At 38.3% G+C, this 21,173-nt stretch overlaps 3 protein-coding genes across 5 annotated transcripts in view; 2 read left to right on the forward strand and 1 right to left on the reverse strand.

The window, feature by feature from the left end:
* LOC135112074 (uncharacterized) overlaps window positions 1-5,223 on the forward strand; it is a 72,128-nt gene extending 66,905 nt beyond the window's left edge. For both annotated transcript variants that reach the window (XM_064025996.1, XM_064025995.1), the window contains exons 4-7: window positions 1,482-1,601; window positions 2,454-2,690; window positions 3,403-3,583; window positions 4,887-5,223. In XM_064025996.1, coding sequence (XP_063882066.1) covers window positions 1,482-1,601; window positions 2,454-2,690; window positions 3,403-3,583; window positions 4,887-4,918 — 570 coding nt within the window. In that variant the 3' untranslated portion in view covers window positions 4,919-5,223. The remainder of the gene's footprint in view (window positions 1-1,481; window positions 1,602-2,453; window positions 2,691-3,402; window positions 3,584-4,886) is intronic.
* A 1,124-nt stretch (window positions 5,224-6,347) lies between these two features.
* On the reverse strand, window positions 6,348-10,744 carry LOC135112079 (adenylate kinase-like). Of its 2 annotated transcripts, none has more exons than XM_064026004.1 (7): window positions 10,556-10,744; window positions 10,355-10,472; window positions 9,691-9,809; window positions 9,348-9,515; window positions 8,868-8,982; window positions 8,354-8,434; window positions 6,348-7,387 (listed from the first exon to the last, which is right to left on the reverse strand). In XM_064026004.1, exons 1-7 carry the CDS (start codon window positions 10,652-10,654, stop codon window positions 7,359-7,361), a joined length of 729 nt encoding a protein of 242 aa, XP_063882074.1. In that variant the 5' UTR covers window positions 10,655-10,744; the 3' UTR covers window positions 6,348-7,358. The 2 variants fall into 2 exon arrangements, with proteins under 2 accessions (XP_063882074.1, XP_063882075.1); XM_064026005.1 differs by having other exon boundaries at window positions 8,321-8,434.
* Window positions 10,745-11,610: 866 nt separating this feature from the next.
* On the forward strand, window positions 11,611-21,173 carry LOC135112082 (sorting nexin-17-like). The gene is made up of 11 exons (XM_064026007.1): window positions 11,611-11,805; window positions 13,460-13,652; window positions 15,301-15,482; window positions 16,204-16,291; window positions 16,659-16,743; window positions 16,896-17,058; window positions 17,362-17,486; window positions 17,799-17,880; window positions 18,113-18,334; window positions 19,123-19,221; window positions 20,561-21,173. Exons 1-11 carry the CDS (start codon window positions 11,746-11,748, stop codon window positions 20,747-20,749), a joined length of 1,488 nt encoding a protein of 495 aa, XP_063882077.1. The 5' UTR covers window positions 11,611-11,745; the 3' UTR covers window positions 20,750-21,173.

Below are 21,173 nucleotides of genomic sequence, written 5' to 3' on the forward strand. Positions count from 1 at the left end.
TGAGAGATGGGGGGGGGGAGAGAGAGAGAGAGAGAGAGAGAGAGAGAGAGAGAGAGAGAGAGAGAGAGAGAGAGAGAGAGAGAGGAGAGAGAGAGAGAGAGAGAGCATTTTAAAAGTTCAAACCTCATAGCTCCTTGAATTTAGATATAACTGTATACTGTAGCAGCAGATAGAGTCAAAGAATGATGGATGTATGATTATGTATATAAATAAAGTTATATTGGTAATCATCATTGCTATATTAAGAGGTAAAAAAATGCACCTCTTTTTTCACATCAGTAGAGAGATAAAGAACGTTGTAGATTATTGAGCAGACCAAAGTTGAAAATCTCTTGGTTATAATGAAAAGAAAAAAGTGAACATGGCAGGATATGATGCACCACACAGGTAATGATGGTTGGCTCAGAGTAATAGAATGACACCTTAGGAATGGGAGAAGGAGGCAGGGAAAAACAAAGAACTATGTAACAGAGTAAGAAGTTTTACTGTAGTGACTTGGAATAGACAGGTGGGCAAGACGTGAATGGAGAAGGGTTGGTGGAAGCCTTCATCATCCAGTGGAGCCAAGGAGGCTGGTGGTGAAAATGACTTAAGTGGAAGGCTCTTAGGTGTCTTCTTCATTAGATTATGGCTTAGGAAGTGCTCATGCCAACATCTCATTATATTGATACTGTACTTAAGAGTCTCAAAAAGTATTATTCACTGGTGAAGTATTTACTGAAATTTATTATGAATATTATAAAATGATGAAATTAAAGTGTCAGGCTTACACTTTATACTCAGAAGGAAAAGGTATATAATGCAATATAAAAAAAGTAGTAGATCTGTATATTGGGAAAGCATTAGATGAAATATAGAACTGCTGTTTTGGTGAATGAACAGAGAACAGTGATAAAGCAAAATTTGGAGTAGAATTCTTATATGCATGTGCTCATACTTGTCAGTTGAGATCTTTGCAGCACCAGAATACTATCAGTCATTCACAGTTCAAGTGGAATAAAATGTTTAGTGTTAATAGGAATTTTAGGTTTATGAAGAAGCATGAAAACCTGCCCACTCAGTGTTTTTTTATGATGGAGCCCTAACTTGCACTTTAAGACCTCAGGAATCAAGAAAGAAGAGTTTTTCAAAATGATCATGATAATTACCTATTCAGTCCTTGCATTCATTCATTACTTTATGCTTCACAAGCCAAAAAGACAGCTTACTGAGAAGAAAAAGGCATAATTTATAGAGAAACAATTATTGACAAAGAAGGAAAACAGACTATTACAAAAATGTGAACTAACAGCTTTCACATTGAGGGAAAAATAACACACACACACACACACACACACACACACACACACACACACACACACACACACACACACACACACACACACACACACACACAGAGTACCCATGCAGTCTGAACAGTGAATGAAGGACACAGAAAAGTACTGAGATGATCACCTGAGCCACTCCATCTTCTGTTACAGACCTGGGAGGATCCAAGCCACATGGACGAATCAACTGGTTGTAAGGGAGACAATGACCCCATTGATGTGTGTGAGATTGGCTACCGAGTGGCCAAGCGAGGCGAGGTGCTGCAGGTGAAGGTAAGGAGAGAGAGAGAGAGAGACTGTAGAGGAGGAGGATGGCAAAAGAAAGGAATGGTATTAGTATTGGTATGAGACAGAATAGATAAATACTAATATAAAAATAATTGTTTTAGTGGTGGAAGGAATCAAGTTGTTTACAAACAGTAGAGGGAAGGAGGGGATGGAAACTTGTAAGGGAAGAGGGAGGGAAAATAATTGCAAGATGGGGAAGAGAAGCAAAAAAGATTGAAGAATGGAGAATCTAGTAAAATTGAATGTTAGGAGAGACTGAAAGGTAAGTAGAGGAGTTAGAGAAGAGGATAGGGGATCAGAGATGCATATAGGAAGAAATAGTAAGGGTAAGTTGTGAAAAAGGAGTGTTTAACCATTAGAGGATGGAGTAAGGAGTAAGGGGAAGGGCCTGGGAGGGTGAGTAGGGGGGATTGTGGATGAGGTTGGGAGGGGTCAGTGCTTGAGCAAGGCAGGGGAACATGCCTAAGGTGATGCAGAGTTGCTTTTGTCTAGTACAATATTAATTAATGTTTTTTCTCAATTTTTTCCAAAGCTACCAATTTTATCGAGTCCTTGTGGTATTTTTTTACATGAAACTTGTCCTTAGTCCTTGTTGTCATTTGACATTCGCTCCAGGTGTAATTGTGATATTCTGTAGCGGCTTTGTAATGTGTTGCCATTCTCCATTCATGCAGTTATTTGCATCTGCAGCTATTTTTTGTCATACAGGAAATGTGACTGGTGATAATGATTACTGTTATTAGTGCCAGTGATTGCCGTGGTAGTGTTAAAGGTGATTTTTTTTTTTTTTTTACTGATGCACAATGTGATGCCAGACTTTTTTTTTTTTTTTGGCAGGTGCTGGGTACCATTGCTCTCATTGATGAGGGAGAAACAGACTGGAAACTGATTGCTATTGATGTCAATGACCCCTTGGCTCCCCAACTGAGTGATATTAATGACATAGAGAAGCATATGCCAGGCTTTCTAAAGGCGACTGTGGAGTGGTTCAGGATTTATAAAATTCCTGATGGCAAGCCTGAAAACCAGTTTGCATTTAATGGAGAGGCGAAGGACAGAGAATTTGCTCACAAGGTTAGTGCCTTTCAAGTTTGTTTATGCTCTTGTTTGAGGGCTCTCAACTTGTATTTTATTTATTTATTTATTTATTTTTATTATTTTATTAATTTATTATTTATTATTTTTTTTATTTATTTATTTTACTTTTATTTCTTAATTTTTTATTTATTTATTTGTTTTATTTACTTGCTGGAACTTTCCTACTTTAGGATAGAATGTTCAGATATTTTAATAAGTACTTAATTACCACATTAGTGAATAATGCAGGATGTTTTGCTTCACATGCATTTTAATTTCACCATTTCTTTTTCATAAAATGAAGAGGAGTAATGTGTCAGTGCCTTTCTAAAAAATGAACCCTTCTTGTATCTAGCTGTTTCATTTGAAAATAATAGTTACTGTTCTTCCTCCATGATGGAATTGGTGTGTTGTTTGTCACAGGAAGTCTTTGTTATTTTTAATGTATTAGTCCTTGCTTGAGTCTTGATTCTATTAACCCAGCCAAGTAGAGGATGGAGCTAGATGACAATAGATATATATAAACCTTAATATTAATATTATTTACTTAGTTTTATTTTTGTTGTGGCACCAAAATTAGAGTCAGCCAATCAATCATTACTTAGTTTATAAATGGCTGTCAGTCTGGCAGGTAGCCACTAAGCAACATCCACAAGTTCACACCAGAATTCATCAGCTATATACAGTAAGAGTCTCCTTTCCATGATAGGTGATCATGGAGACCCACGAGTCCTGGCAGCACCTGGTGGAAGGCAAGTCAGATGCTGGTGGACTGAGTACAAGCTGTGTCACTGTGCCCAAGGCTTACAGCAAGCTGTCTGTGGTGGAGGCTGAGGAGGTGGTGAACAACTCCCCTGAACCAGGTCCTGGGCAGCCAAACGACCCTAAAGGTGAGTTGTGAGACACTGCAGAACTTTCATTAATGTAACAATCATTATATTAAACTAACTCTCTCTCTCTCTCTCTCTCTCTCTCTCTCTCTCTCTCTCTCTCTCTCTCTCTCTCTCTCTCTCTCTCTCTCTCTCTCTCTCTCTCTCTCTCTCTCTCTCTCTCTCTCTCTCTCTCTCTCTCTCTCTCTCTCTCTCTCTCTCTCTCTCTCTCTCTCTCTCTCTCTCACAGAGGTTAGTTGCCAGTGCAGATTATCACCAATACCACCTGCTCCACTTCACTGGAGGGAACAGGTTTATGTTGTTGATAAATGGATCTCCTATTCTGCATTTTTAAGATTAACGTAATGTATAAGTAGTAATGTGGCTCATGGCATTGAGTGGTTCTCAGTGACCTTTGACTTTTGTATGCCTCTGAATCCTGGATTTTGCTTCCTGTTACCTCCCACTCTCCCTTGGTTCTACCAGAAACTGGTTGCTGTGATGTTATGTAATGATTGGTTCATGCAAGCAGCTACAAAGTTCAAAGCTAGAGGTAAAATCCATGCACATACCAGTACTCATACACATCCCCTGATGTGGAAGCAAATCTAATACATATTTGGTTTGGGAGAGTTAAAATAAAAATATCAAGTGCTTCTAAGTTACATGGTTGTTTTGAGAGACTTTCTTCAGATTACAGGCTTTGATTTGTGTTGTACGTTAAGGACAGAAGAGTGTATGCATTAAGTATATATCTTAGTCATTCAGCATTGTTCCATCATCATTCTTAAATTCAGGAGTAGTTGCATGACAATGCACAAAAATATTCTATTATTACATCTGGAAACATTACAACAAGGACATGTGCAGCATTGTAATGTAACTTTTTTATTCTTTTTTAATGTTGAAAGAGGCAGACCAAGGGATACAAAACATGATACTTATATGAGTCTACTTAATGGCATTTTTTAATTATTTCTTTTGCCATTCCTATAACTTCCTTTCAGTGATGTCTTCCTGTCTTTGCAAGAGCTAAGTTCCAGCCCAAGATGTACAACATCTGCTGTCTCATAAATTAAACATCTTATATTTCTTTGAAACATAAGTGTACCGAAACCATAATCTTATCTTGCAATTGTTATATGTAACCAAAATAGAAAATAAGCTGTTTTGTATTCATGGTGTTCTGCATCAGCCTGTGATGGATGCCGCGTGACCCATTGTGTTAAGCCTTCTTTTAACATGCATCTCATGTATGCCCACTTCACAGTGAATTGCTTTAAGAGGATTTGTATTCTATCAAACATGTTTCTTTTCTTTCCAGTTGACCTGTGGCATTACGTGTCACTGAAGTGACTGTCTCACACACCTAAGCCTCATCTGTGACTTAAGACTCAGCCCAGCATGTTGGAGCGCCTTGTTTTGCATGGAATAAAGTAAGACTTGTTTGAAAATATAAACTGGAGACTGTATTTTGTTTGTTAGTCAAACATCAGTTTCATTGTTTGGAAATCTTATTTTATTTCATTTGTACAAATTAATACCCAAGATTGCTAGGGAAAAAAATTGTTATTATTTATGTATTTATTATGCATGGCTAGTATGAGGCTATTGTTAATGTGTTGAAACCTCAATGGCATCGAACAAGAATGTTTAGACTACTCACCTCTTTCCTTCCCCTTGTTCATTGTGGCTCATCTCACACCCTACAAATTTAAGTGTGATCTGTAATGCAGAAGTGCAGCCAAAAGACAGCCTGTTGTGTTGTACTTTAGTGTAAAAGCTTAAAACTGGTTTCTACAAAAAGTAAGTTAGTACAAGAGGAAACTCCCCTAGAGGTAATCTATTGTTAGCTACTCATCTGGGAAAAAGGATTGCCAGGAACACACAGTGGTGAGTTTGCTGGTAACAACTGATGAACTAATTGTTGGGCAAGTTAAATCTTCATCTGGCCATTGCTGTCAGTTGTCCTTCATACCTGGTGTGTCTCAGTGCGAGTCAGACATGAGCAGAATTTAATCAAGCAGGGACTCTTCTACTGCTGAAAAAATGTGTGTGTGTGTGTGTGTGTGTGCAAAATCATGTGTTCATCAAGGATGCACGATGAGAGTTAAATTCCAAAGTGTCTGATTTGAATTTCTTGTCTGCTCTCTAAATTAGTTCTGAAGTCTCTGGTTATGAGTGTCTCTTATCTGTTCAGCAATGCTCTTCATTCTATCAGTTTCTCCCTCAAGACCATGTTAAATATTCATTCTTACTACCATCATTTTGAAGAGAAGACTTCTTGTTTCCATGGGTCAGTCTTGAGTTACCTGGTCACAGTTTGCCAAGCAAGTTGTATGTTGCTTGTGTGTTGTCTTTTATTAGATTCTGGGTCTTTTCTTAGGACACCATTCCTTGATTTAGCTGTTACCTGAAACTTTAGGAATATTCAGATATACTTGTCTGTGAAGTCTGACCAGGGTGATCTACGGTGGATATTCATCACCAGTGATGCACTTGCCTCAACATGTATATGGGAAGAGATCTTATTTTCAGTTAATAATATTTTTGCAAGTTATTTTGGTGGGTGAAAACTATGACATAAGAAATAATTGAGTCTGGTATGGATGAAATTTGTTTCTCTGTTGCTCAAAGTTGGTATTGATATTAGTCACAGAGTATGTCCTGAGCTTTGATGACAACACCGGGTTTGTGTTGTGGTCAAGTGTGCTACCTGAAAAAAAAAGGGAGGGGATTAAAAATATACATGACAGACATAACAATGGAGCTTAAGACAAATGGAGTAATAACATCATTTTTATTTCACTTCAGCAGCATTAGTCAACATACTTGGCTTCAGAGTTAAGCTGTCATCACTCTTCAAAACAATTTCCACAACCAAATCCAAAGTACATCCACAAACCCAAACACATACAAGCTACCCTAACAAGTACTGAAGCTCAGTCTTGACTACTTGACATAATGCAATAAGCTACCTGACAAAGCTATGATGTCTATTTTTTTCTCCTTAGGTCCTTAACGTTACAAGCCACCAGATACTGTGACACGATCTTACAGTCCTCAACAGGTTATCTACACACACAGGCCCTTAGACAAGCATTTGCCATATGGATAAAAATAGGATAATATCTCTGAACAAACTTTGTGCTTAACACACAACTCTTACAAACAACAAAGCAATTCTCTTCCTAAATCCACTATTGCAGAAGGGCACTTTGTACAAGTCATCACTTTGTGTAAGTCTGCTGACATAACCTGGTCTAATATACACACAACATTTCATTGGTTCTGTTATGTAGACAAGACTACACAGGTTTGTTAACTCACGGGAAACTGCACCGTGTACACACTCCACACTCGATAAATATCAAAGCAAAGAGCCATCCAATAATCTGGAAATTCAAAAACTAAGAGAAAAATCCACAACTATTGACTATAAAATACTTATGTACATGAACATCCAAGAATATATATATATATATAAATATGTACATATGTATACACAGGCTTGTTTATATACATTATATATAGATATAAGATATATAAAATGGTATACATATATAAAAATGCTGGGTGTTAATTTTGACAACTTTACGGCTAGACGAAGCTCCCTTACATTCTATCTTTAGTGTTTGTATCCACAGGTATCCACCTTAACACCACTGGCAGTTTAGTCCGCTGGTTGAAGGCAGTCACACACAGCAACTGCACCTTTCCTTATCCAAATTTCTTTAACTCATTAATGGCAGTCAAATCTGGTTGTTTGAGGACCGATAGAGATCATGTGTCACTGTTACTGAGTTCCCAGGCTTGCTGCAAACTCTGAAATGAGACAGCAAATCTTAGATGTTTGGATAAATAGCAGTACATGTAATATCAAATAATTATGCAAAATTAAATATTTAATGAAATCTCTATAAATTATAGGTATTCAATAAAATAAATACTAGAAATTTTATGAATGTAACATTAGTTTAACTACATTATGGTCTCAATCAGCTAAATTATAGGAAACTGAAGGAGAAAAACTAGTACAGATACAATTAAAGCTTGTTCATAATGAAAGCAAAGCAAAAATAAATTAAAATGATAGAATACTGGGATTTTTTTTTTCAGGCAGATAAAAATGGAAGTGGTGTGCCAAATGCAATCAATGAAAAACAGGAATATCCCATCAACAAATTTGAAGCTAAAATGTGAAAAAAAGCTAGCATGGCTTATTCATATAAAAAATATAACACTGTAATGCTTAAACTTATGAGCATATATGTTACCATCAAGGCACATTCATAAATCCACACTCCACACCCTGAGGTTTAACTACTATAAAAGCAGCCTAGGTAATATATATATATATATATATATATATATATATATATATATATATATATATATATATATATCAACTCTATCTTCATACTTCTCAGATGACTAACATGAAAGGCAGACAGCCATATACTGAATGATTAGATGAATAAACTAAAACTAACACACAAGATAAAAAAAAAAAAAAGCAGCTATGGGAGGCAGCAGACTGGATACAAATAAACAAATGACATCTGAGAATATGTTAAATGGATAATAGTTGTAAGCTGCTGTTGCACTCCCTTGCAGCTCTGAGTGCATATTCTGGATAAAAAAAGGAATGGACTGATACATACATTCAAGATACAGATAGTTAGCCTGTTTTCTTTATGGCTAGTGTTAGTAAGGCTCAAAAAAGCCACAGCATACAAATGAAGAGGTAAAGAGTACCTGGTTCTTATATAAACATCACTAGGTCCTTACTCTTAGCATTTTCAAAGATTGTGTTGATGTTGTTGAACACTTCGTCAGCCGGGCGCGAGGCATCCACCCACGTGTGGATGCCTGGCAGTGGAGGAGATAGGATGGCACTTTATAACTGCAATTATTACTGCTGGATGGACAGTCCCACCACCTGTATCAGCTAAATCAATACTAATGAAAAGGATGTAAGGATGAAATACACCAGTAAATGAATACATTAATGCTGCAAGTTACTGGATGGACAAAACCAAATATCCATGGTCACAAGAAATACTACATGTCATCCAGAGCATTACAATGATATGTTATCTTTCAGCCAGACACTCAAGATAAGATAATTTTACATTTCAAAAGAATGCTCAATAGAAGTATTTTAGAAATAATGTAATCTCATATCTAGTACACTCATTTCCTAAATAAACATTATAAAAAAGGATCTTAAAATTACAGAAAAGTTTCTTAAAGATCAAATGCACTCAACTATGGAAAGTGTTTTGTTACAAGCAAGCCCTACCTTTCTTGCTGTAATAACCAACAAGGGGTTTAGTCTGCTCATGGTACGCCCCTAACCTTCTCATCAACACTTCTGGGGTGTCATCAGACCGCCTAACCAGGGGTTCTCCAGTCAACTGTAATTAGTTTCAAAATTCAGTACAATTTTTTTTTTCACTTCCAAATTATGATATATAGAGTAAATTTGAATTAATATAAATATACTACATGAAGACACAAATGTCTGAAACATTCAACATTCATCATTCCCATCTTCATGTGAAAGTCTCTAAGTAACAAGAATGAATGTTGCAATAACTTCATAAAATGGCAGTGAAGAGGGACAGACAGAAAACTGAGTCTTCAAGGATGAAATGAATGAATATGAGCAAGTGATTATTAAGACATCCACCTTCTGGAGACTGTAAGGAAGCTTTCAGAATACTTATAAATAGGTAGACATAAGACACATAAACTTGATCAGCATGTAAAGCATCCATACATCATCCTTCATGGGAGACTTGGGGGGATAGAACTCCTCGTGGTAGGAGCGGCCAGAGGCTGGGTGAAAGAGGCGGCCTGTGATGCGCCGCACCAGCAGGCTGTCATCAATGCCAAACTCCACTACAGAATCCAGCTTCTGTTTACGGGCTTCCAGCATCTCATCCAGCTATGGTGGGTAACAGGCTCATGAGAAATAGACATCACGCCAAACTTTGTGATGAAATGAGCATTTTCTTTGGCTAGTATATTAAAGGAATTATGAAAATTACAAATAAATATTACCACCAAAAGACACTGGAATCAGAAAAGTGAATAGAAACACATTCACCACACTGTCGCACCTTCTCTGCTTGTGCAACTGTACGGGGAAACCCATCAAGGATAAAGCCATTCTTGCATTCAGGTTTGTTGAGGTTCTGCTCAATCATGCTCACCACCAGCTCATTGCTAACCAATTTCCCTGAAGTGGCAAATCACAGCATTATATTTTTTTTTTTCTGCAGCACATAACAAAAAAAAATATATATATATTAATTAATTAAATAAATAAAAATAAATCAATGAAAATAAAAAAGAAATGCAATGTTTGATTTGTATCTGAAGTAAATCACACATTAAGTGGTATTTCCTTCATGTGTTGATGTGCATCAAATTAGTTTAGGAAACCAATCATATAATATACTGGTATGTACTACATTCATCACTCATAACTCCCATATAATCTTTGTTTAAAGAATATCCTTACAAGCTTACACGATCAGTTAAATGTTACAAGTGAAATAGTTGTGTAGCTGATGCCAAATAATGGCCTGCACCTTGACGGTTGTGTGGTCCTGCCAGCAGGGTGGATTTGAGTGTCCTAGCTTACTGAAGGTATAGATATGCTCTTTGGGTGCGGTATCAAGGTAGAAAAGGTGGAATGCACGCCTCCTGCCGCCCATTACCCAGGCAGGAATCCAGGTAGGCGGCAGGTGGGCCGGGCGGTAACTGGACACACGCACACACCTGCATCCATGATTTTCTTGAGCTCCTTGCCCAGGTCAGATCCCGAGGCGACCTCCGCCCTGAGCAAGTCGCCCGTGGCCAGGTGACACACACAGTACCGGTCCTTCAATCTCGGGGCCTGCGGGCGGGAAAATGTGCTCAGTACACGGTACTCACATTGCATAATGGGTAGGAACAATTACCAGTACTCGTGTGGCTGACCTGCGTGCCTTTGCCGGAGCCTGGAGGCCCCAGCAGGATGGCATTGATGCCCACGCTGGAGGAGGAGGCCGGCGCCGGAGCTGCAACATTGGGAGCCATGCTGGACCCTCTATCGTATCCCACTTGGGGGCCTGACTGAGCCGGACTATGCAGACGGCTAAGCGGCTCCAGCTCCTGAACACTATGGGCAATCTGAACCTCTGACGCGACTCGGTGCGAGCCGCTATGGGATCCAAGCGTACTCTCAAGTATCTCCCTTCCTCTGTTACTATTTGACACATCCACCAAAGCTCCGTGTGGCCATCACGTCACTACTTTATAACGCAGCGGACATAGCTTGTAAAGTCCTACAAAAGGGGGTTAATAATGTCATTCAACGGGGAAGAGAGACAATGCTAATGACATCACGTCAGCCACCTCGATGGCTCATCTCAGCCCTCGCCTGGCACAGCATCGCAGACACAACTGATATTCTTATGTCTTTATTTTCTTCACTAATTAAAGTACCTTCTGAGAAAGTTATATTTCTTTGTTATAGCGTTAATCTGTGTCATGAGGTCAAGCATATGTCTATTCATTAACAGTATTTAATGGAGCTTATATTTCTTTTAATGTCATTTTTTTATCGTTTTCATCTCAGTCTCTGTAGGATAACGTAATCACTTCACATACAAAAGAAACAAATAATAATAATAAAGATATAGACCATAAAAAAAAAAACGATCCTATTTATTAGTGCAGTAGATGGATAGCCATCAATTGTTATTTGTTTTACTAGCTTAAAAGAAACACGTACGCCTTTTACACAACCTAATTTTTCTCTTTTCCCTCATAACAATCAGTGAAAAGGTGCGATGCGTTCATGAAGGTGTCAGCATAGGCTGTGAAAATCCAATAGACATGCCAATTTATTCCATAAAAGAGACACATACACGCTTTTAACATCTAAATCCCTCTTTTTTTTTTTTTTTTTAATAATCTTCACTAAATAAAGTGCAAGGGTCTCGTGAGAAGGTGGATTTAGGCCGTGAAATGCACCCATAGGCCTAGCAATCCCTAGTTGAAGACGGACCAGAGGAGATTGTCAGATTGCTCAACAGACTTAGCAACGTCCCTACGGCCTTCCTTCCTTCTGTCGTCCTCAGTTCCTCATTTATTGCAGATGCGAAGAGGCAAGGCGAAGAACAAATATGCACTTTTCTATACCTGATACCCAGGAGTGCAAAGAAGACAACGGAAGCACCTATGTAGTGAGTATTAGTGGTGCTGTTTTAGACAGTGTTGGGCTGACTTGTCTCCTCTGCCCTGTGTGACCTGTGTGTTGTGGATTGTACCATTGTGATTGTGACCCCTTGAGTGACTGTGACCTGCTACGTGACCTCTTTGCTGCTGTCTGGGTAACTGTGGTCTGTTGTGTTACTGGGGCTTGTTGTCGACTATGTGGTGTGACTGACCTCTTGTATCGTTGTGACCTGTTTGTTTTGATCTGTTGTGATTATGACCTGTGCTGTCTTTCTTACTCTCATGTAACGTTTGTTTTACTAGGGCATGTTATGCTACTGTTGTTGTGATCTATTTGCTGGCTGGATGATTCTGAGCACGTGTATTATGAATTATGTTAATGTTGCCTCTTGTGTTGCTAGGTTGTCACCATGTGTAACTGTGACCTGTTGTATGGCAGTCGTGCTGTAACGTGCAAATGGTTCACAGATGAGATCCCGTAATTATTTTGTTTACTCACCTGTTTGAGCCACACCCACCTGACACCACTGGGCAGTACAGTTGTTACAGGCTACAGGTAGTGCCACACCCACCTACCCACACCACTCCTGCATGAATGGGGACAACTGGCCTGTTGAATATGCTAAGTCAATATTAATCCTATGACCTAAGTTTCTTGTAGAAGATGATATTCCATGTTGTTTTTGTGGAAATAGGATCAGCACACATCAAATCCTATTTTCATATGCTACTAAGAGATAAATAAGGTTAATTTTAAGTTTACCAATAGCAGCTCCTGATGTATTCTATTGCTGCCTCTCACTAGGATAACCAAGCTTGGGGATCTGATGGGAAAGTGGGGTTTTAAGGTGGGGGAGGCCAGAATAGGTCAAATTTGGGAAACCTCAAAAGTATAAGGAGAAAATACCATTATTTGGCAAAACCCCTAAAAAAAGTCCATAAACAAGGAATATCCACCCTCCATACCCATGCTACACTATCCTAATCAAGGAGACACAACACATGAATGCCCCACCTTTGCCCAACATTATTAAACTGATTATTTGCTCCAGTAGATCTATCTACATTGCTGACATGCCCATTAAACAGGCATTAGTCATGAAAGATGTCATGCTGTGTTTCATTAGAGGAGTGAAAATACTTTAGAAAAAGTGATCTCCTGTTCCATCATGCATCCCATTTAGTCATCTTTCAAAACAAGCAAGGAATGCAGTGGCAGTAGTATTCTTTTTAATCACGTGTAGAGTGTGCAGCAGGGCAGTATTCCACATACCACATTTTTACACATTTACATATGATTTAATCTAACCTAACCACACCTCCTAATGGTGGGCTTCATCATGATCCAGTTATAACCAGTAATCCTGACTCATACTCCAACCCTGCATTACATCTTTGAGGGAAATAGTTTTGAATGAAAGTTTTAGAATAGCAGTGTACACATAGTAGCAAATATAGAAAATTCTTTTCATGTTATTCTTAGTGGTAGCTTGAATAATTAAACTTCAGGATACAGTATTAAAAGAGAGTGAAAGAAAAATATAGGTATATACGCAACAGTTTCAGGTATATTCAGTAGAGCAAATTGTCAATATTTGTGTTTAGGCAATATTAGAGAGGAGAACACTGCCAAAGCCAACACTAATGCTACCCTCTTCCCAGGCCTACAACATCCACATCAATGGAGTATTCCATTGTACAATGCGGTACAGGCAGCTCCATAGCCTGCATGAACAGCTCAAGAAGGACTTAGGGGGTTCCACCCTGCCCCCTTTTCCCCCAAAGAAACTCCTGCCCTTATCTCCCACACAGACTGAAGAGCGCCGGGCCACCCTGGAAAAGTATATCCTGCAATGTGAGTTGTCTTGTAGTTTTCATTATGTGAACCCAGTCAGCAACATTCACGATTAGGACTCCTGCCAACTTTAGTGTCACATTGCACAAACTGGCAGCTTGCTCCTTCTTGGTCTGAAAAAATCTGCTGGGAGAAAATAACCACATGGCAACTTAGGTTAGTCCCTTATATGTTTTTGAAATCATATAATAATGGATTCAGTATTTGACATATTGATATAAACAAAAGCTATCTTTTGTGACCACTCTCTGCTTTGGCTGACAAAACAGCTGTGTTTGTTTTAACTAGTGTTCTACTGAGGTGATGTGTGATGGCTGGAAAATATACAGGCTGTGATTACATAGTACAGGTGTTAAAGTTTCATTAGAATAGTGAAATAAATTGAAAAATACACTACATAGCTGTTGGCAGTGAAAAGACTGTGAGTGCATGAGTGAAGAAATGGAGTGATAAGAAATGTGAGGATGTACCATACCACAAACATGGTGGTGGGCCACGTCCCAGAATGTTTGACAACACCTTGTATGGTATCAAGAGACAGATAAAAGTATATCCTCAGCTTCAGCAAAACAATTAGAAAACAAACATTTTGGGGCAGCCCACCACTTTCTTTGTGGTGAGGCATATCCTGACATCCTTCACTGCCAATAATTGTATGGCTTATTTTTCTATTCATTTCACCTTTCTAGTGAAACTAACATTTGTACGATGCAATTGTGGCCTGTATGTTTTCCAGGAATCATACATCATTTCAGTAGAACACTGTTTAAAACAAACACAGCTGTTTTGTTAGCTGAAACAAAAAAGCAGTCACAAAAGGTAACTTTGCCTTGTCAATATGTTTTCAAAAACATGAAATCCTAACCTAAGTTGCCATGTATTTATTTTCTCCTGGCAGATATTTTCAGACTGAGGAGGAGCAAGTTGCCAGTTTGTGCAATGTGATGCTCACGTCAGCAGGAGTCCTAATCGCGAATGTTGCTAAGTGCTAGAAAAAAAAAAAAAATGGAGCTTTAGCCCTGTGGATCAATATCATGGCCATCCCTTAATGGAGGGGAGTTCTTGGAAACAAGTATCAGATTTAGATAGATAGTTTTGAGTTTGGGACTGTAATGTTGTCTGTCACCAGAATGTGTTTTGATATTTTTTTAAAGATTGTGTTTGATCATAAGAGTATGGGTTTTATGGAGAGGACTGCAACATTTGAGAGAAAAGAATAATGACTAATATATTGTTCCAGTACCATATTAGCATTGTGTCTGAGTTTGTTCTAAATCTGAAAAGGAGAGAGGTATGAGATAAGATGATATACTACATCATGCAAGTGTCAGTATGATGCAAACAATTACAAGTGAATTTTCCTGAACTATTGTAAAATATAAGTTTGTTTTCATTGCCATACATGTTTATAGATCAGAAGATGCATGTATCTCTAGTTTTATTGTTCCATAAGTGAACATTTAAAGATATTAGTTAATAATTCATGTATTCATTTAACAAAAAGTTTTATAGAGCATTTCCCTTAAAGAAAATTAAATAACTGAAAGTGATGTATTTTTCATCAGGAACATGTAATTGTCTCTGTAAAATGTATAACTATTTTTCAGAATTTTTTATAATAATGATGTGTCATCTGTGTACTTGGCAGTAAGCCAGGACCCCAGAGTGCTCAATAATGACGTCTTCAATGGATTCCTTGTGTTTGCTCAAAATGAAACCCAGCGGGCTGGAGGAGGGCAGGATGAGGTGCCCATTGATATTTATCTCACAAGTGGCCAGAAGGTGACACTCACCATCCCTGCCACACTGCAGACAGATGACCTGCTGGAGGTAGGTAGCAGTGTGATGCCCTCCTGTGTGTCTTTTATAGAAACACTAAGAAGTTGATTTTTTATTTATTTTTTTTATTTATTTATTTATTTATTTATTTATTTCTTATAACTATGAGAGGCCTTTAGTTGAGCATTGAATTCCTTATGAGAACAGATTGACAGTGCCTTAGATATTGGGACCACAATGATTATCAGGTACCAAAAACACTTTCAGGTTGTACTTCTGGTTACTATGAGTACATGGCTTCCTCCTTTCACTTTCTCCCTTCATTAGATACATTTGTGGTATTTCAGTTTTCCCATATCATGAATACATTTAGAGTCCATTTTCTTGAAGGCAGAGCCCAAGAAAGTAGAAAGGCAGCACTTTAATTGCTGGGACCATAATGATCATTAAGTTTGAAGATAAATTTTTGTGAGCCTTCATACTTCTGGTCGCTACAGCAGGACACCAAGATTCCTTACTCCCTGCCTGAAGCTTTTGCTGCCTCACATCTCACTGGGGCTTGTACTTAATACTATACTTATTTCTGTTTGTTTTCATATCTGTTTACATAAGATATTCAAGACTTCCAATCAGTAGGATGTTTTATCACCTTGGTAACTTTCATTAAGTTTATTTTATTTGAGTAATATTTTATTTGAGTAATACTTTATTTGAGTAATACTTGTGAAATATTTCCTGAAAGTGAAGTTAATTTTTCTATTTTCACTTTCAGAAAGTGTGCAATCAGATACATCTGCCAAATGAAATGGTGTACTACTTTGCTCTTTTTCTTGTTAAGAAAGAAGAAAATGACCTAATTGGTAGGTGCACTTGTAAATTAAACAAAATCAATTTGGTTTCATCATTTATGTCTAGAAGTGACATGTCAGATTTGTGTTTTACATACAGAAACAGAGAGATTATGTTTCTTAACTACTGAGTATTGTTACTTTGGAGTTGGTTTTAGAGTATAGAAACATGTGATGACATGTTTTGAGATGCAAGCAGACAAGTGTGTTGTAGTCAGTTCCCACAGTTAGGTAAACGGTGTTTGTCTGTTTTGCTATCCACTTTCCTTCTGCATATATTTATCTATCTATCTTACTATATATATCAGTATCTATATTTTTTTCTATGAAGGGTATTTTCGTTTCTCAGAAAATACTAAATCTTGCCCTAATGTTACAGTTGTAAAGCGGCTGCAAGACTTTGAGAGCCCCTATATTTCTCAGAGATGCATGAAAGGCCTGCATAGAATAATGCTGAGGAAAAAGTAAGTGACCATTTTAACATTTTTATTAAATCATACAAGTTTGCACTTTAACATAAAAGTAGATTTGTAACTGTTGCACGCATTCATGGGCTGAAATACTGCATTATACACATGATTGAAGTAGTGTCTTTGAGTGAGTGTTCTGTTTGCAGTTACTGGGACCCAAGTATTGATCAGGAGGTGATGGGTGACCGTGTGGGGCTGAACTTGCTGTATATGCAAACTGTTCAAGATGTGGAGAGAGGATGGATTCTCACCAATCATGAGATTCAAAGACAACTTGCTGCTCTCCAAGCTAAAGGAGCAAAGAAAGAGGTATTATGAATGCTCTGTATATCCATCTTATAGAGATGCCAGCTAAACTAAAAAAAAAATGTGATAGAATTGTATCTGCATGTATATCTATCTTTATATCAGGCTTGTATTTGATAACTTACTGAAGAGGATAGAAGGGACAGAAAAATGACCATTCATTTTTAACCTTGCCTTTCCTCTGTGCATGGTCCAATCCACATGCATGATCATATGTGACCAATTTTTGGGATTGTTTATGTTGTGTTGATATTTTCTAAGATGGCAAGACAGTGATGCAGTAATAAATTGTGTGTTACCTTGCAGTACATGGAGCTGGCAAGAACACTGAAATACTATGGGTACCTGCAGTTTCAGTCTTGTATCTGTGACTTCCCTAAGCCTGGTACCTCAGTCCTCATTAGTGCTGGAAATAAGGAGCTTAATTTCAGGTGGGTGGTTTTTGAAGACCAGCAAATAATACTGACTTGTAAAAATTTATGTTGTATGTTTCAGGCTAATTTTGAAACTTAAATTTACAAAACTTGTTTATACACAATGTGGTAGTTAAAATGATTTACCAGTGGATCACTTTCTTGTGGTCTTGTTTATCTCTAAGTTTTTGCCTTAGTTTTGCATTGCTTCTTTGAACAAAGCACCTGTTATGCTTTTAATGACTGTTGTGTAAGATAAAATATATTGTGCCAAATGCATGTTTCCCTATGTTTAACTGAACCATAAATGATTGTGTTGTCTACTTTCAGAATAGAGTGTGAGGATGAATCAGTCAAAGAAGGCAACTTCAAGGTGACTCGAATTAGGTGCTGGAGAATTACGGTGCAACAAGTAAGCCCTGCTGGAAAATACTGATTTCTTAAACTATAATGCATTGCTTAAAACTGTTTGTTGAGTCTTCATTTCCAGTGGTGTTTTCAGATACTGCATCCATCACATTTATAATTATGTAACTGTAGCTTGTGAGAATGTTGTAATGAAATGCTTATTCATAAAAGAGTATGAATACAAAAGACTTGTAAAATAATGAAGGATGAGTATACATTGTGTGTGATGCCATCAGCCATGCAGTGAGGGAAGTCCCAGCAGCACCAGCAGGGATGGATGTGCCAGCCTTGAGGCAAGCCAGCAGGTCAACTTGGAGTTGTCATTTGAATATCTGATGAGTCGAGAGGAAATGCGTTGGGTGCGAGTGAGCAGTCCCCAGGCAGTGCTGATGTCCCTGTGTCTGCAGGGAATGGTCAATGAGCTGCTCTCACACAAGAGGGGACGGAAAGTGAGGACGGTAGGTGGTGTCAAGTTCTGGTCCAGGTCTCCTTGGCATGTGTTAGTTAATTTGTATAGAACAGTCTTAGTGAATGATTGAAGATCATAGTTTTAATTTTATGTATAAAAAAATATCTTTGATTTTAAAGATATGAGTTAAGAAGACTGGCTTCCCAAAATGATAAAACTGATTTGCATGTTTAAGTGCAAAGGTTTTGTGTGCTTCAAGTTAAAATGTGAAACTAAGAGAACAGCAATAATTATATCAGGACTGCCTTGAAATTAAATTTACTTGTAAATGTGATAACATTTTGGAGTTGTATGCAGTATAACAAAGGACCTATGATATCGTCTTTTAAGTCAATTCAACCCACTTAAAAATTGTCCTTTGTTATACTGTTCATACAGAGTAAATTCAGAAAATGCCACATATAGGCCTGATGGCTTCTTGCAGCTTCCCTTATTTTATGTCCATATGTTCTGATTCTGGTAGTTTTATATAACAAAAATAACTATTATGCATAAATTAATACAAATTATATTCATATGGACATGTTTTAATCATTAATTGGTGTTATTATTGTAATCAATGTCAAATTCTCTCCTCAAAGAGACATTGAAAATGGCAGTTACAAGAAAATTAGACTTCTGGGTTAAGAGAAAATTAAACTTTTGGCACTAGTAGTCATTCTCATACCCCAAGTGCTGCCCCCACCCCACCTTTGGAAAACAGGCCTGATAGGTAGGAAGGTTGATTGAAGAGGAGCAGGTGAGAAAGGGATGTTATCCATCGTGTTACCTTCACAGCCCAATGAGCGTGTGCGGAAGGGAAGCCTGTCCTATGTGAGGCGAGATGGAAGTAGCACTCATGTCACCCTCAATCACACAGGGGAGAACCTGCCTCAGGTGAGTGTGGGATCTTGTGGGCCTCATGACTTTATGGAATCACTGACCCCTGTACACGTGTGTGTGTGTGTGTGTGTGTGTGTGTGTGTGTGTGTGTGTGTGTGTGTGTGTGTGTGTGTGTGTGTGTGTGTGTGTGTGTTTGTGCGTTTGGCTGTTTCAGTCTGGTGAACTAGTGCTGGCAAATTTAAGCACTGATGAGGCTAACAAGGCAAAGCAAGATGGGTGTGAGATAGAATTCAAGGAGAGAATAAAATCAGGGTGGTTTCTGGAGTGGTTTGTGATAAGAGAATGCCAAAGAGTCTAAAGGTAAACATAAATAAGTCATTAGTAAGACTGGTAGTGATATATGGAGCAGAAACACTAAAGAATGAAAGAATGAAAGCACAAGAAAGAAAGTTGGAAAGAATGGAGCTGAGAATGTTGAGGTAGATAATAAGTATATCACTCGGAGAACATTATGAAATAAGGAAGTGAGAAAAAGAGCAGGAGTGGAATGCATTACAGAGGTGATAAGAAGCTAAAGAAATGAGAACCAGTCAAGGGAAGAAAATTGTGGGAATGATAGAGAGTGAGATGGAGAGATGGAATTGTGTTAGAACTGCAGAGGTTGGGAGTCGCAAAGGAATATGCAAGAGACGGAAACAGCTGGAGGAGACTCATACATGGTGCCAACCCCTCACTTAAGGAAAGTGGTGAAAGGAGAAGGTGAGGCTAACAAGGCCAGCAGGTAACCAGGGATGTTAGACTGGCACTGCTCCTTTACTCCACATCACCACCCTTCCTGGTGGGGAGGTGTTCAGGGAGTCCTGGCATCCATCGTGAGGGAATGTTTCCCACTTTGCAGCCCTCTGGACATTCCCCTCCCCCCCACTCCCGGCCCCCGTCCCTGGTCTTATTCTTGCTGCCCTGGTTCTGATACTACAGATCATGATCTTTAAGCTAGTGGCTGAATTACAAGGAGCGAGGATCCAGACTGTATTTAGTAGACTATGAATTCCGGTGACTCTCTCCCTGGTAGTGAGCATGTTGATCCAGGATGTAGTGAAGCTACTCAGGAAGGCCAGGTCTGGAGTTGGAATATGAAGGCCTCTCAACAATATATGTATCTATAATTTACCATACATGAGCTAAGTTTATGTTGTCCTATCTCTGTATCTTCTATCCATCTTAATTTACTGATCTCAAATGCTCCTTGGCCACATCATAACTATCTCCAACTGAATTGAATTCATCAGTGCTCCTCTTTGAAAAGCTAAATTTTATAACATTGCTCATACAAATATTTGTCTTTATGGTTCCAATTTTTAAATGATGGTATCTGTGCCATTCCTTCCCACAGGAGGGCAGCAGTCACGGCAGTAGCAGCAGCCAGTCTCCCATCGGTGAGTTATCACTGCGGCGCCTCAGTGAGCGCCTCAGTGACCCCCTAGACAACCGTCCGTCCTCGCCAGCCAGACCGAATGGTCAGGCCGAGCACACCACAGTGGAGAATGATGCTTTCAACATCATGGGTGATGACAATTTGTAATACAGTGTTTGTGTAAAAAGTTGATGATGGTATTTTTGGTAAAAGAGAGTAGTTTACAGAATACAGTGGGAATAGTCAGATTTGATTTATTTTTAATTTTTAATGGGAACACACTCTCACTGGCATTGGGAAAATTGCAAAGGGAAGTTATATTACCAATGCATTGAACTTACTTGGAATTTGTATTTCGGAAATTAAAAATTATATTTTTTATGTTGCAAAGTATCATACTGAGAAAAAATTTAGCGTATAGATTTAATCTACTAAATGTCAACAAAATTTACAAAATTCTGATTTTCATCCAGTTATGCAATACTTTTTAATTATCACTTGTGCATATCATGGTTTCCAGTACAACACTGGAAACCTTTCATAACAGCAGAGTACATGGGATCCTTTATTTTAAAGTTGTCTAACCATGCAA

Source organism: Scylla paramamosain, chromosome 23, assembly GCF_035594125.1.
Source record: "Scylla paramamosain isolate STU-SP2022 chromosome 23, ASM3559412v1, whole genome shotgun sequence".
NCBI lineage: Eukaryota > Metazoa > Arthropoda > Malacostraca > Decapoda > Portunidae > Scylla > Scylla paramamosain.

Coding starts and splice junctions, on each gene's coding strand:
- LOC135112079 (XM_064026004.1), bottom strand. CDS start 10,654: ATGGCTCCCAATGTTGCAGCTCCGGCGCCGGCCTCCTCCTCCAGCGTG. Junction 8,983..9,347: donor AGTCTCCCATGAAGGATGAT/GTATGGATGCTT, acceptor AACTAATTACAG/TTGACTGGAGAACCCCTGGT. Junction 8,435..8,867: donor TGGTTATTACAGCAAGAAAG/GTAGGGCTTGCT, acceptor CTCCACTGCCAG/GCATCCACACGTGGGTGGAT.
- LOC135112082 (XM_064026007.1), top strand. CDS start 11,746: ATGCACTTTTCTATACCTGATACCCAGGAGTGCAAAGAAGACAACGGA. Junction 13,653..15,300: donor GGAAAAGTATATCCTGCAAT/GTGAGTTGTCTT, acceptor TGTACTTGGCAG/TAAGCCAGGACCCCAGAGTG. Junction 15,483..16,203: donor AGACAGATGACCTGCTGGAG/GTAGGTAGCAGT, acceptor TTTCACTTTCAG/AAAGTGTGCAATCAGATACA.